Source organism: Merops nubicus, unplaced genomic scaffold, assembly GCF_000691845.1.
Source record: "Merops nubicus isolate BGI_N331 unplaced genomic scaffold, ASM69184v1 scaffold531, whole genome shotgun sequence".
NCBI classification, from domain to species: domain Eukaryota; kingdom Metazoa; phylum Chordata; class Aves; order Coraciiformes; family Meropidae; genus Merops; species Merops nubicus.
Window position 1 is genome coordinate 69,526 of NW_008590024.1, and position 13,351 is coordinate 82,876.

At 33.6% G+C, this 13,351-nt stretch overlaps 1 protein-coding gene across 1 annotated transcript in view; it reads right to left on the reverse strand.

Annotated features, from left to right (window-relative positions):
• Positions 1 to 13,351, reverse strand: part of DNAH5 (dynein, axonemal, heavy chain 5) — a gene marked incomplete at its 5' end in the record, with an annotated part of 114,425 nt that overhangs the window by 60,057 nt on the left and 41,017 nt on the right. The window contains 7 exons of the mRNA XM_008949754.1: positions 2,115 to 2,249; positions 2,828 to 2,970; positions 3,961 to 4,195; positions 7,169 to 7,309; positions 7,390 to 7,631; positions 8,666 to 8,912; positions 12,648 to 12,809. Of these exons, the coding sequence (XP_008948002.1) occupies positions 2,115 to 2,249; positions 2,828 to 2,970; positions 3,961 to 4,195; positions 7,169 to 7,309; positions 7,390 to 7,631; positions 8,666 to 8,912; positions 12,648 to 12,809 (1,305 nt within the window). The remainder of the gene's footprint in view (positions 1 to 2,114; positions 2,250 to 2,827; positions 2,971 to 3,960; positions 4,196 to 7,168; positions 7,310 to 7,389; positions 7,632 to 8,665; positions 8,913 to 12,647; positions 12,810 to 13,351) is intronic.

Here is a 13,351-nt window from a genome sequence, read left to right on the forward strand (position 1 = left end):
TTAATCAAAATTATATTAACTATGAGCATGACAGAATATCAACAAACAGAAATAGTATTTGCATTACCTATATAATAATTTTTATAAATGCTGGACTTACTTAGAAAGGCATTTAAGACCCTGCCTTCCAAAGGATAGCTCTGGAGAGGAATGAAATCTGATTTCAGAGAATTTATCTGAAAATTATGATTGCTTTGGATTTCCCCTAACTAAGATCAATTGTTTCATATTTGCAGTACAACTGCAGATAATATAGAGGCAACTTAGATTCTTTCTACAATGATTTCTCAGATGTCTTGTAAGCTAAGTAATGCAGTATTTCAACATTTTGGCAGCAATAATCTTTTAAGGTTGAGTTTTGAACTAAATAAGAAACAGAATGTAACACAGACATAAGGCATTGATATGTAATTGATATATATCTTCAAAGTTCTACAGCCCTACAGTCTTTCTAAAGGTACCTGGGACATACACAATGGCAGAAAAAATATGTTACAAGATGGTGGAAAGTGTTCTCCTTAGACAAATAATTTTACAGTTTTATAAGTAGAAATGTCATCCTATATAAGCAATGTTGCATGTGTTGTTATAAAGGTAGAAGAATTAATAGCATTTTTGAAACAGAAAATAGATACAAGTTTTGTCCAATGTTTCTGTCCCATTTTTCACAACAGAAAAATACTAAGTCCTCTAAGATGAACACATACAGAACGTTTTTGGCAATAATGTGTCATTTCGGAGATATGTGATTAAGGTGAAAAAGAGAAAGTGCTAAGAGAAATAAGGAGATTAGATAAGAAATTGAGAAATTTGTGACACATCTAATGCATCCAAAATCACCTAATTTTTCAAATATCCTCAGAATTAATACTAATTTTGAGCATAGCTCTTTCAAGCATTAGAAGCATTTCAACTGTTTTTCTTCTATATCTCTTAGAAATCAACTGAATTAGCCATATTCAGCTAGACAGGTGAAAAGAAAGAGCATATCTTCTGAGGTACTAAAGGTCTGCAGCAGAGACAAGACACAATAAGATCCTTCTACAGACTCTGTACCAGAAAAAAAGGAGATCTGTGTTTTGTTTTCAAGACAGTAACGTTGCAGGTATCCATAGTACACCAAGTAAACGACACTGAGACACAGACAGTGGCTGTTCTATTAATCTTGCATGCACATAAGGATGATCTTGCATGCATGAAAGGATGCCTGCCTTAGTCCGTCTCAAAGTTTGTTGCAAACCACAGCCAGAGGTCTTATGCAAAACAAAAGACCTCAGCAGATATTCTGTGAGTTTTAATATTTTGAAAACAACAGATGTTTAAGCCATTACTTTCAGCCATTTTCTTAATAACATTTACATTGGTTTCTTAAAAAGACACAATTTTGGGACGGAATTTGTAAGACCTGCTCCATGAACAATCTTTTCAATTAAGAAATATTCCCTGATGATTGCGTTATGCTACTCGAGGACTGTCACCATGGATTCATTATTTTGAATTGGTAATGAAGCCAATTCAACTTACAGAATCACATTCTAGCAAATTAATAGTACTTAATTATAACACAGTGGTATAAATCATCCTTTTGATCACTTGAAAAAAAAAAAAAACTATCTGTAGACTGGGAAAGGGAAATCTCTACAGCTTTTGTCATGCCAGAGGACTTTGAAGATTGGATTTCTGATGCTGGAGTCACTCCAGAGCTGAGGAAAAGTAAGAGTATCTGTAAGTTGAAAACTGCATTTTATTTAAAAAAATAAAAAAATATAGCTATAAACTAAGGAAACGGGAAAAAAACTAAAGCAGTATAACTGAATATTTTCAAACAAAACTGAAAACAAAAATTCTTCAGCAAAATATGGTTTCTTAGAATTCCATAATGAAAAGCACAGCTCTATCGTGAATTAATGTACCCCATATGAGTGGCTATATTTTATTCTGATCTGCAAAAATTACTCTTTTATGGAATTTCCTGAAGTGCTTAAGTGACTTAGAGAAGAAAGATGCTTGTGACTTTATTTCTAAATCACTTATTTTATCATCAGAACTAAATGCACTTTCAATACTTAGCAAGGAAATGACAGGCATGAATTGCTTAAAATATGTATTTTTACCTGAAACATAGATGGTTCTGTGGCAGATGAAAAGTTTAAACATTTTGACAAATGCTCTTCTGGGTCATATTTCTTCACATATGCCTTAATCATGACTGTCTTTGCAGTCCCCTGTTCTCCTGTGAGCAAAACTGCCTGTAACATATTTAAATCACGTAAGTAATATCAAGTTTATAATTACATACACAGGATGGATCTATTTTAGAGAAAGAAGTACTTTCTGTGTCTACTTTTGAATTACATATTAATCTGGTAGGCTTTTCCTGTGTCTCTATACACGGTGACACAGTATGTGGTTTTCATTCCACCCAGATTCTCCAAGAAAATTATTTACAGAGTCAAAAGGGGAAAGACAAAATGAGAATGCACTAAAGGTTTTTATTCCAGTTGCCTAAGTTTTCTAAGAAAACTAAGAACAAAGTTTTATGTCTTTCTCTGAGAAAGATGTTAAGTTATTGGAGTTAAACAGTTATGACAAAAAATTATTTTATAAAAAAGAATATTTTTAATGTTTTGTCTGTGCACAGAAATAAGTACAAAGGATTCACGTTAAGAAAATAAAAATAGAGCAATATGTAAATAATGACACACCCAAAAAACATTGACTAGGGAGAGAGAATATGAAGAATGATTCCAACCCCCAACTGTGTTATAAGTAGATTTCTATTGATTTTATATAGTAGGCATAATTACATAAGTAATCCTGTACTTACTTTCTGTTGTTTTGCAATTGTGTTTATCAGAAACTGAGTTCTGACATTGTCAACATTTGGAACTAGAATAGATGCGTAGTCTGGGACATCATCTGTTGGATAAACATATTCCTGAACTCTTTTACTCCAGTGCTCCCAGTCGCCTGAAATGACACAAAAATAAAAAATAAAAAAAACCACTCAGTACTTTTGATCATGGTCAATATTTTCTTAGTCCAAACAAAAAGACAAAAATTCTAGATGTCATGAGTAGAGTAGTAAAAGGTATAAAAAGGAATATATTTTCCCAAATCTAGTTAAAACACATCTAACAAGGGACATATTTAGTCATGACTTGTAATTAGTCTACAATGCTACTAAATATAGACATATTTCTCTTAAATTTCTATATACTTGTCTAAATAAAAACCCCAAAGAATCTTTACCTAGAAACTTATTCTCACAATCCTATAATCCTGAAAAATTTTAGAAGGTGAGAATATGGATTATGTATGTGTACAATATATCAACATCGCGGGCAAAAAAAAGCAACAAAACAAAAACAAAAGCAAAACCACAACACCTAAATGTGGATACAAGAGAAATAGATGTATTCATGTGAGAAAATACTCTGAAAGAACATTAAGTTCCTTCTGAAACTAGTTGTGTGTGTGTTATTTAAACTGTAAATTTTTGGTGGAGAATACCACACTATCCAAAATAAAAACCAGTAAGATTACTGTAAAACTTATTACTGATTATCAGACATGGATAAATAACTATTAACTGAAATTAAAATCAGATTATATTTTTTAACAAAAAAATGTACTAGCTGTGAAGAAATTAAATACAAAATTAATATTAGACTAAATCATACTAACCATAAATTATCTAAAAATTGTAGACTGGTTAAGTTAATGGAAACGAAATCTGAAGAATGAAATTTAAATAAATAAATAAATAGAATGTTACCAATGAGCACTGTATCATTCTTTTCTGACTTCTCACAGAAATGCTGCGTGCAGAATCTGTGTCACTATTACATTGTTATAAAAATTCTTCATTTCTATGACTGCATAAGGACTAAAGGAGTAATTTTAACTTTCAAGGAAGCAATAGTCAGTATAAAAATTAATGTTTGTGCTTTTGCTTACCATGGTCAGTAACATAAAATTCATACATCGTTTGACTGGTGCCAGGGGAGATTTCTGGTAAATCTAATTTGTTATCATGAGCTCTAATGAAGGCTTCAAGTTTATCTCTATCATCCAACTCCAGAAGGGCACCTAAACTCCACATTATTGCAAAGCAGAACAGTTTATGCAGATGAAGTGTATTTGATAAACCACCTTCCTTCGATGGGATCAAACCCTCCAAAAGGTGAAGAGACTGAAAATATTTAAATGTATTATGCATTAAGAAAATATTACAAAATCACTTTTTGTTCTTATACATATATGAACATGCATTCTTTATATGTATTCAAACTTCAGATCATAATTTGAGAATCAATGCAGGTAAACAAAGAATAACAAAATTAAGAACTATAAACCCAAGAAAAAACTACTTAAGTAATTTTATCACCAACTGTCTTTTTAAGTTATGTCTATATAGTAAATGTAATTTAAGAGCTAGGGTAAAAGAACAGCTTTTTATGGGATTTTATATCTAGTTGGATATTCAGAACTCTAAAAGTCGGCAGGGCCTAGCCTTTTCTTTCCATCTTTAAGCATGGAAGAACTTTCAGCATCTGTCTAATGTATTTACCTCAATTATGATCAACTAATGTACCTATCACATTAACTACAATTTTGTATTTTAAAATATAAATATATATTTAAAATAGATTAAAACATTCTATTTTATGATTGTTTCACTCTGTTTCTGAGGAACTAGATTCCAGATTTCAGAAATCTAGTAACTTGCTAGCTACAGTTCTGTGATGTCACTCATGAGGTCAGATATTTTACTCTTTTAGAAAATATCACTCATATTCCCTTTCTGCATAAGGCAGTGTCAAGCACATTGTTTCAAAATATGTCTTTTTAACAGTGAATCAGATTTTCCATCAGCTCAGGACACTCTGGGTCTTCATAATATTCTACAACAAGTTTTTGAAGACAGAAAACAGAGGAAAAGAAACCAAAAAAAAAAAAAAAAAAAACAAACAAAACAAAAAAAAACCCCAAACTAATAAAAATGCACAAATAGTAGCAACAAATGAGATGAAAACTTCAGCTTGCCCACCATCTCATCTACAATAGTGACCAAAAGTGAACACTTAGGGAAGATTGAAAAGAAAGAAACAACATTTTTTTGCTGACTACTGGGGATGGCACTTCCTGATGGTACTCTCTTCAGCTTGGAGCTTTCTGAACCAAACACACTTTCTCTGGCTTTAGGAATCCTCTATGGATTTTTTCACCCTGAAAATATCAAGACTCATTTTGAACCTACACAGACTTTTATTATCTCTAACACCCTTTTGCAAGATGTTCCATAAGTCTGCTATTCATGGAACTGAACAGTTTGTTTTTTCCCTGTGTGAAACCCTTCATGCTTATCTTCACCAAATTTCATTTGCCATTTTATTACCTACTTATTCAGTCTCATAAAGTCTGTCTACAGTTCTTCACGGTTAGCTGTTTTGTCCTTACTATCCTGAATAGTTTAGTATCATCAGTAAACTTCTCCTTCTAGAACTTTTCCAAATTGTTTATGAACATTTTGAACAGTGTCAGTCCCAGTAAAGATACCTCAGGACCTGTGGTAACGTCTGTCCTTCCCAAGAACTGATACTCCAATCACATATTTCCTATCTTCTTATCAGCTATCTATCTAGAAATTGACTTCCTATCTTCTGCTATGATTGCTTAGCTTCCATATAAATCCCTGGTAAAGAACTTTGTTGAACACTTGGCTCCTTCATTCAGACCATATCAATCATATCTCCTTTAGCTACAAGTTTGTTGACTTTTCAATAGGCTTGTAAGACAGGATAACCCTACAAAAAAACTCTGTTGAGTCTCCTAAGGTAAATTATATTTATCCACCTAATGAGCTGGACCAGAGGATGGTAAACAGAAAGCCAGTGGAAATTACAAAGAGGAAAATAAAGGTGAGATCGCTTGTTATATAAAACCATTTACAAAGATGTTGTATATTTAAAAACAGCTTAAATTGTGAATGCTAACAAATGGTAAAGAATTTGGTACATGTGCATGTTTGTGGGAACAATCCTGAACTTTAGAACTCAAGTACAAGTCTGCTATCTGCTAGACACAGCTGGTTTTGAGATGGTTGTAAATTTTGAAAACACCTGGGCTGAACAAAAGCAGCACATCCTAATCCCACAATTAACAGTGATCTAAGACAGAATAACCAGTCAGGAAGCTGATAAGGTCCAGTGCTTCTACACAGAGATTCTATAGATATTCTAATTCCACTTCACTTGATACTGCACAGCTAATCTTTGCAGCATTTACTGTGGCAATTTACAGCAAACGATTTGCAGAAGAGACTTCTAACTGTTGAAAAACTGAAGCTAAATTTCTAATGAACAATAAAAAGATATTGGGTCCAAACTGACTAGTTTAAAATTAAATTGAAGTATTACATTGAAGTAGTTAACTGAATAGCCAAAATATTATCTTGTATACTGTCTTATTCAAAGGCACTACTGAATTTGTTACGAGAGCGTTGATATAAAACTGAGATGACATAGACAAAGGGAAAGTCGGGGAACTTAGAATCTGCAGATGATACCACAGTCAAAACAGATGGAAATGGAGACATAGTACAAGACTGACAGTCTTGCAAAATCTGCCAAATGCATAATTTTATTAGTAATAAATCACTGATAAAGTTTGCACTCTACTCAAGGTAGAATTCCAACTGATAGAATGGATCAGGCAAAAATTACAATTGACCTTGGAAGAGTTGACTGACAGAATCACAGCACTACTTCTGGAGATGAAAAGATAACTAAAATTCTTCTTCACTATCTCTGCTGACACTACCAGTAGCATTAGACTGACTCTTACCACAAGTTGTTTGGTGTTAGGAGTGGAATGAGATCACTAGCTTATTAAACACATGCTTCTGAAAACTTAATGCAGCCTGAAAATTCTAGTCAACACACCAACCTACATATGAAGGAATAAAGTGAAGTAACATTTTCTTCTGCATATCTCTAACAGTTTCTCATATATTGCCTAAGAAACAAATACTGAGTTTGAGGTTTTCTTTGTGAGGAAGCATTCTCTTCAATTTTTTTTTTTCCTATCAGATGGTCTCTTTCCTATTTCTGCATGCTTACTATAGTCAGTCAGTTCATATAGACTTACACAGTATCCATTTTACCTGCATAATGTAGTTACATTCCAGAAGCTCCATTTTTGGATTAAGGTTTAGTTTCATATATGTGTATGCTGGTTGAAAGATTCTATCATATAAATTTTGTAAAACTTCAGCTTCTTCACAAGAACGTTTTTTCAGCCATGCCTGGAAAACATGCACAATATGTTTTTGTATAAAATGTGCAACAAGGTAAAGTTAGGAGTAGCCAGCAATGTTAATCTTACTTCCAATATTGGTCTCCAGCTGAGGGCAGAAGAGCTGATGTAGACCATACCCATTCGAGAAACTGTTGCTGGAGAGGCATTCTCAATATTGTGGACTTCAAATAACAGTTTACATGTAGGAGACATAGGAATTCGATCTCCATTTGCTAGAGTGAGGGTCTTGTTATCATCCAAAACTGAATTTAGATTCTCAATCCAGATTGCATCTACAGGACCATCTAAAACCAGAAACACATTTTCACCTGGAAAAATAAAAGCAATATAGTTCATATCACCATGCTGAAAGAGCAAGAAAGTAAGTTTACAAAAGATGACCATTACTGTATAAATTGCATACATAGTTAGGGAACTATTTTTGAAACAGTAGCAAATGAGGGCACAAGGACGTCTGGGTGCCAGAGAGACCTTGTGTCACTCTCTCCCCCTCCCTTCTCAATGGGACAGGGACAAAATAAGGTGAATGCGCTTATGAGTTGAGGTAAAGACAGGGAGATCACTTAACTACTGTTACAGGTGAAAAAGATGTGGGGAAAATTAATTTGTAGCAAATTAACATAGATTTGGATGCTGAGAAACAAAGACAAAAACCTAAAGCATCTTCCCGCCCTCGTCCCCTACCCCCCATTTGTTTGTTCAGACTCACCTTTCTTGATGAAAATGCCTAAATTTTTGGCAATCAAATTTAAACTTATGGCTTCGTCTTGGATACAGAAAATTTCCAGTGAGAAATTCCAATATAGAAAATTCAACTTTCTTTTAAAAATAGCTTCCTTCTAGGAAGATTCCCCAGAATTCCCTCTTTAATAGACTTTTTTTTTTTTTTTTTCCCCCCAGATATAAATGAATCACTGTGAAAAGGAATCTCAGTGTTCCAATACCAGAATACTGAAGTAGAAATATGTGTAATCAAGGTATGAAAACCACAGGGAGGGAAAAAACCAAACACAAAACAAAAAAACCCACACACATTATTTTAAAGCTAGTGCAATTAATACAAGTACATCTAAATTATAATTTATCAGCTTCCAAATAACAGGTCTGCACTGTAGAACTTAGAGTGGCAAAGAAACAATATTTTAGTGTAGATGTTCTACTGAAATACTGCCTTTTTAAACTGCTGCACTTTCTTGAGACATAAACCAAATCTTCATCTCTGTTCTCTACCATTTGTCTCAAGAAGGAACTTCAACACATTTGCAAATTCAAGCTGCTTTTTTCAACGTATCACTCAAGACAGATTTTTATGGTACCAGAAATACACAAAATATTTACATACCCTTTTTAGCTTTCAGTGTTCTCCTCCACAGTGTAGAAAAGATTCCGTCCGTCCAATCATTAGTTGCAGCATCTAGTTTTCCAAACATCTGAGGAGCAGTTATAGCTTTGGGGTTCATGCGCATTTCTCTGTGAGGTATGCCACATTCTGTCAGTGCTCTCATCAATATAGTTATGACCGTTGTTTTTCCAGATCCACTAGGTCCAAGTATCATCAAACCATGACGTACTAGATAAGTTTCATACAACTAAATAAAAAAAAAAACATCAAAATGCTAATAGAATTATATACTTTTGGAAGATTTTTGCTTGCATTTAATACATGATAGTCAGTGAATATAGATGTATCAGACATCCAAATTGTATGCTGAGAATTGAAACAAGCATGACTTTGCTGACTTTTAGTCTTTTGTGGAATAGTACATACCTTCTCACCCTAATCTTTTAAGCATCAAGCAAGTTTACTACAGAACAACTTAGAGAAGTAAATCTTGCCTAAACTTTTCAAAGCAACTGAAAATAACATTACCAGATTTCAAAAAGGATTTTCTGTATTAAACAAAAAGAAAAATTAATAGGAGCAAAACATTAATGCAACAGAAGAATGATTAATCATTACATCACTAAAAGAACTAAGTTTATGAACTAAACATAGGGACCACATTTTCTCCAGGGTTTTGTATGGGTTTAGATTGAGGAGACTTCTTTATTAAATTTTCTATTTTTCTTTTAATAATAGGTTTAGGCTTGCTATAGAGGTGGCAGAGTCTGCCTACACAAGCATCTCCTTTTGGAGCAACTGGAAGGAACAAAGAAGTGGTAGTCCTCATGGATGACAGAACCTTGTAAGGAGAAGCATATATAGCTGCTTCCTCTGCAGGCTGAATAAAAGCATCTTATCAGTCCAAGGGGAAGGTTTACAGGAAGCACAAATCTAAACTAAGATCAAGTCCATTATGAACTTGACAAGTTCAAACTTTTTATTCCCAGTGGAATATAGAATTTGTTAAGGCACAAACAGTCTCCCTTTGATCAGTTTGGCAACCAGAACTACTAAGCCATGAATAAAACGGGGAACACGACTTTAAACAAAATGGTCAAAAGTTTTTCCTCCCATGGAAAAATTCTGTTGATTATCAGTGTGAAGCTTTATAGAGGACAATATGGATCCACTCTGCAGAGTATGGGGCAAAGCCTTCTGTAGATTAGGTGGAGTCTCAGCAGAGCCATAAATATACCTCTGGTTTGATGACACACATATTTTAGTTGCTGTGAAGTAACATAAGGTAGAATATTGCACTTGGTAGAATTTTGTAATGCACTATCTTTTGCACTCACTCAACAAGTCACATAGCAGTATTGTTTTTTAAGCTAGACAGGCTTGGAAATTTTAGAAATCTGGTAATGAGCACAAAGGTCAGAGTGCCTTTCTTGGTTTACATGTAGTTTCTTTCAAGATACTTCATAAGAGACAATGATATAGTTTATAATTTGAGACTGTATAGACAATGAACATGCTTAGCACTTTAGGGCCTGTAATTTCAGAAATCTCTGTTCTGAGGTTGTGTTTCAAGAAGATGCAAACATATTTCCTTAGGGTGAACTGTTCTTAAGAGTCAGTTGTTGTAGCTATATGCTCTCAGCTTGGCAATCAGCAAAATTACAAATAAATGCTCCTAGAGCAATATCGTTTGCAGCCACTAGAAATTATAAATGTTACTAGTCTAAACCATTAACAGTGTTTAACAATTATCCAAAAAGTAGGGATAAGTAAAATATGAAAATTAGAAGACACCATAATTCTTCTCTGGCTGACAATTTTTACAAAACAAAACTCAATTTCATCAATTAATGGATTTTTTTTTTTAATTTACTAATTAAGGCTAGAAGCTCAATTGCAGGGAATAATACAGCAAATAAAGTTAATCACTGTTTAAGGCATGGTATTATAAGAAAGAGTGAAAAAAAAAGCGTGTTAAAAAAAAAATTGGAGAATGGAGGAAACTAACAACATTATAATTATGGAATCATAGAATCACTTCGCTTGGAAAAGATCTCTACAATCATCAAGTCCGACCATTAATCCTACTCTACCAAATTCCCCTCTAAGCCATACTCCCAAGCACCACATCTAGAACAGCTTTTAAACACACCCAGGGTTGTTTAAAAACATCATCATCATCACCATCATCATCATCAATAATTAGAGCATCTTCTCAAAAAAGAGTAGAAGAAAAAGACAAAAGAGCTACAATTCCCTAGTTACATTTCTAACTTGTCAATTTATAATTGTTTTGTGATTATCTAATTATTTATTTCTGGAGTTCCTAGCCTGTTGTATTTGTTAAGTTTGTTTTTTAAAGAAGGTTGAGTACTGGGAAGTGTGTTGGCATAAAGATAATCAGAACATGAATTAACTCTAATAAAAAATTCAAAGTCAATTTCAAATATTATTGCATTCCATTCATAAGTTGGAGTACAGGTCCAAAAAAGCCATTTAAGCACTTATTTTCCTTAACATTAAATAACTCCATATTAATTAAGCAATGACACATCATCAAAATTATCCCACAATAAACACAAATTACAATAATTCAAAATTACAGTTTAATCATTGAATCATCAGTTTACTAAACGTTTTACACATACTGAAGTCAAAACATCTTCGTGCAACACCTTAACAATTTTCTCTCATTCGCTTTCCAATCAGAACCACACTCTAAGGCTAAAGAGTTTGCAACACAAGAGAAACAAAATATACTACACTCCTGGCAAGCTGCCAGCACACAGGTCTATTTCTCTACTCCTCAAGTGTCAAGAACCAAACTTTTCATGTCAAAACTAATCAATTTACCGTTTTAGGTAAACAACATGGTTTGTAACAACTTTTTGCTACACAGTGTCTTTCAGATTCTATGTATTTTCTTAGCCACTTGTACTAAAACTCTTGCAGGCAGGTAACAAAGTGATACATAATCTGCTGAGGTTGGGACTTTCCACAGTATTCAGGCAGCTAATGCCCTTCAGAAGGATACAAGCTTTGGGCACTAGAGGTACAAATTGACAGTAGCTGGACTTGTTCATACCCTTTGTATTCTAGAAAACCTCTAAATCTGTTTATAGCTTTAATCTTTCAGTCCCACGTGTCCTTGAGAGAAATATTTCCCTGTTATGACACTGTCATTCTTGTTACAGAGACTATTTTTGTTTCTCTCATTTTATAGTACCTACATGTGTGTTCACTTGCATGCTTAACCTTGTTATAGGTTTCCATAAGCTTGTCATAGCATATGCTAGGAGAGAAATGCTCTATACATCCTTACACTTAAATTCTTTCAACTCAGTACAGGTAAGATGGATGATTACCCAATCAGTGTATAGGTTCTCAAAACTTATGTGAGAAAAAACCTTGGTCGCCTATAATGTCTGCTCAAACTCATCGTGAAGAATCTTATTCATTACAGAAACATATTTAATTCAGAAAGGCATACCTCTTACATTTTTCTTTGCACTTATAAAGGTCTTTCAGCTCTCTCCTCCTACTTAGCAGGAATTGTCCCCCAGCTATGCTTCTTCCCACTCTTTATTTACTATCTTAGCCTTCAAAATACCACCCAATCCTTTCTATGCATTACTGTCCCTACTCTAGTCTAAGAAACTCATGTTAGAAACCCATGTAGGTGTCTTCTTGCTTCATTCAGATAACTTAGATGCATTACCATACCTGGGAAAGGCTGTGTTAATAGCATGTTTTGAGGTGGGATGTTTTTTTATTATTATTATTTTTTCTTCTTCTGCATAACTTAAAGAAATAAAACTTAAGTCTCTCAGATTAGTATTGCTTAGTGTGGTATCCAAACAACCACTGGTTTTCCCATATTAGAAGCACAGGTCCTTGAGTGGGACAGCAGTTTAGCAACTAACATACTAACACTGTGTTCTAACTCCTCTTTCTTAACAGTGTCTGGTAAAAAAAGTTTTACCTGAACAAGCTTAAGATTCCATGGTGGATGGTTAACTAATCCTGCCTCTTGAACCTGATTAGTTACTGCAGCCTGAAGCTCAGCATAGGTACTACTGTCCAACTGTAATCCCGGAAAGAGATCATTGATAAGACTGAGAAACAAAGGTTCATCTTCATCTATCTGAAACAAACAAACAAACAAAAAAAAAGTGCTTCAAGCATGATTATACAAAGAATGCTCTCAAACCAAAATTATTTTCTATTTTAAAATAAAAACCAGTAATAATATATTTTCTAAATAGAGATGTTTAGAATCATAAATACAGCCAGCCGACGAGACAGCTCACTACAAAAACAGTACTTCAGAAATGTCATCCATATGTCATGTGACAGATAAATGCAAATTTCAAAGAAATTTCCCACTGATTAGACACCGGAATCTACTTGTAAAATTGATTTGTAAAACACTTGCAGCATGTACTGAACATCCTATCTGGAAAGAAATCTTTTAAAGTCCAGTTTAGTGGATACTCAAATTATTTCTTTTAATTATGGTCCGGTCTATATACAAGTCAGTACATAAAATGTAGAACCACAGCTAAGCCACTATTAACCTATTTGAACCTTTGCACCCTGAGCACTGTTTACAATTCTGATAAACTCTCATTGCTGTTTAATGATAACATGATGATTATCATGTTTCAGTTTTTAAAGAAAATTTTT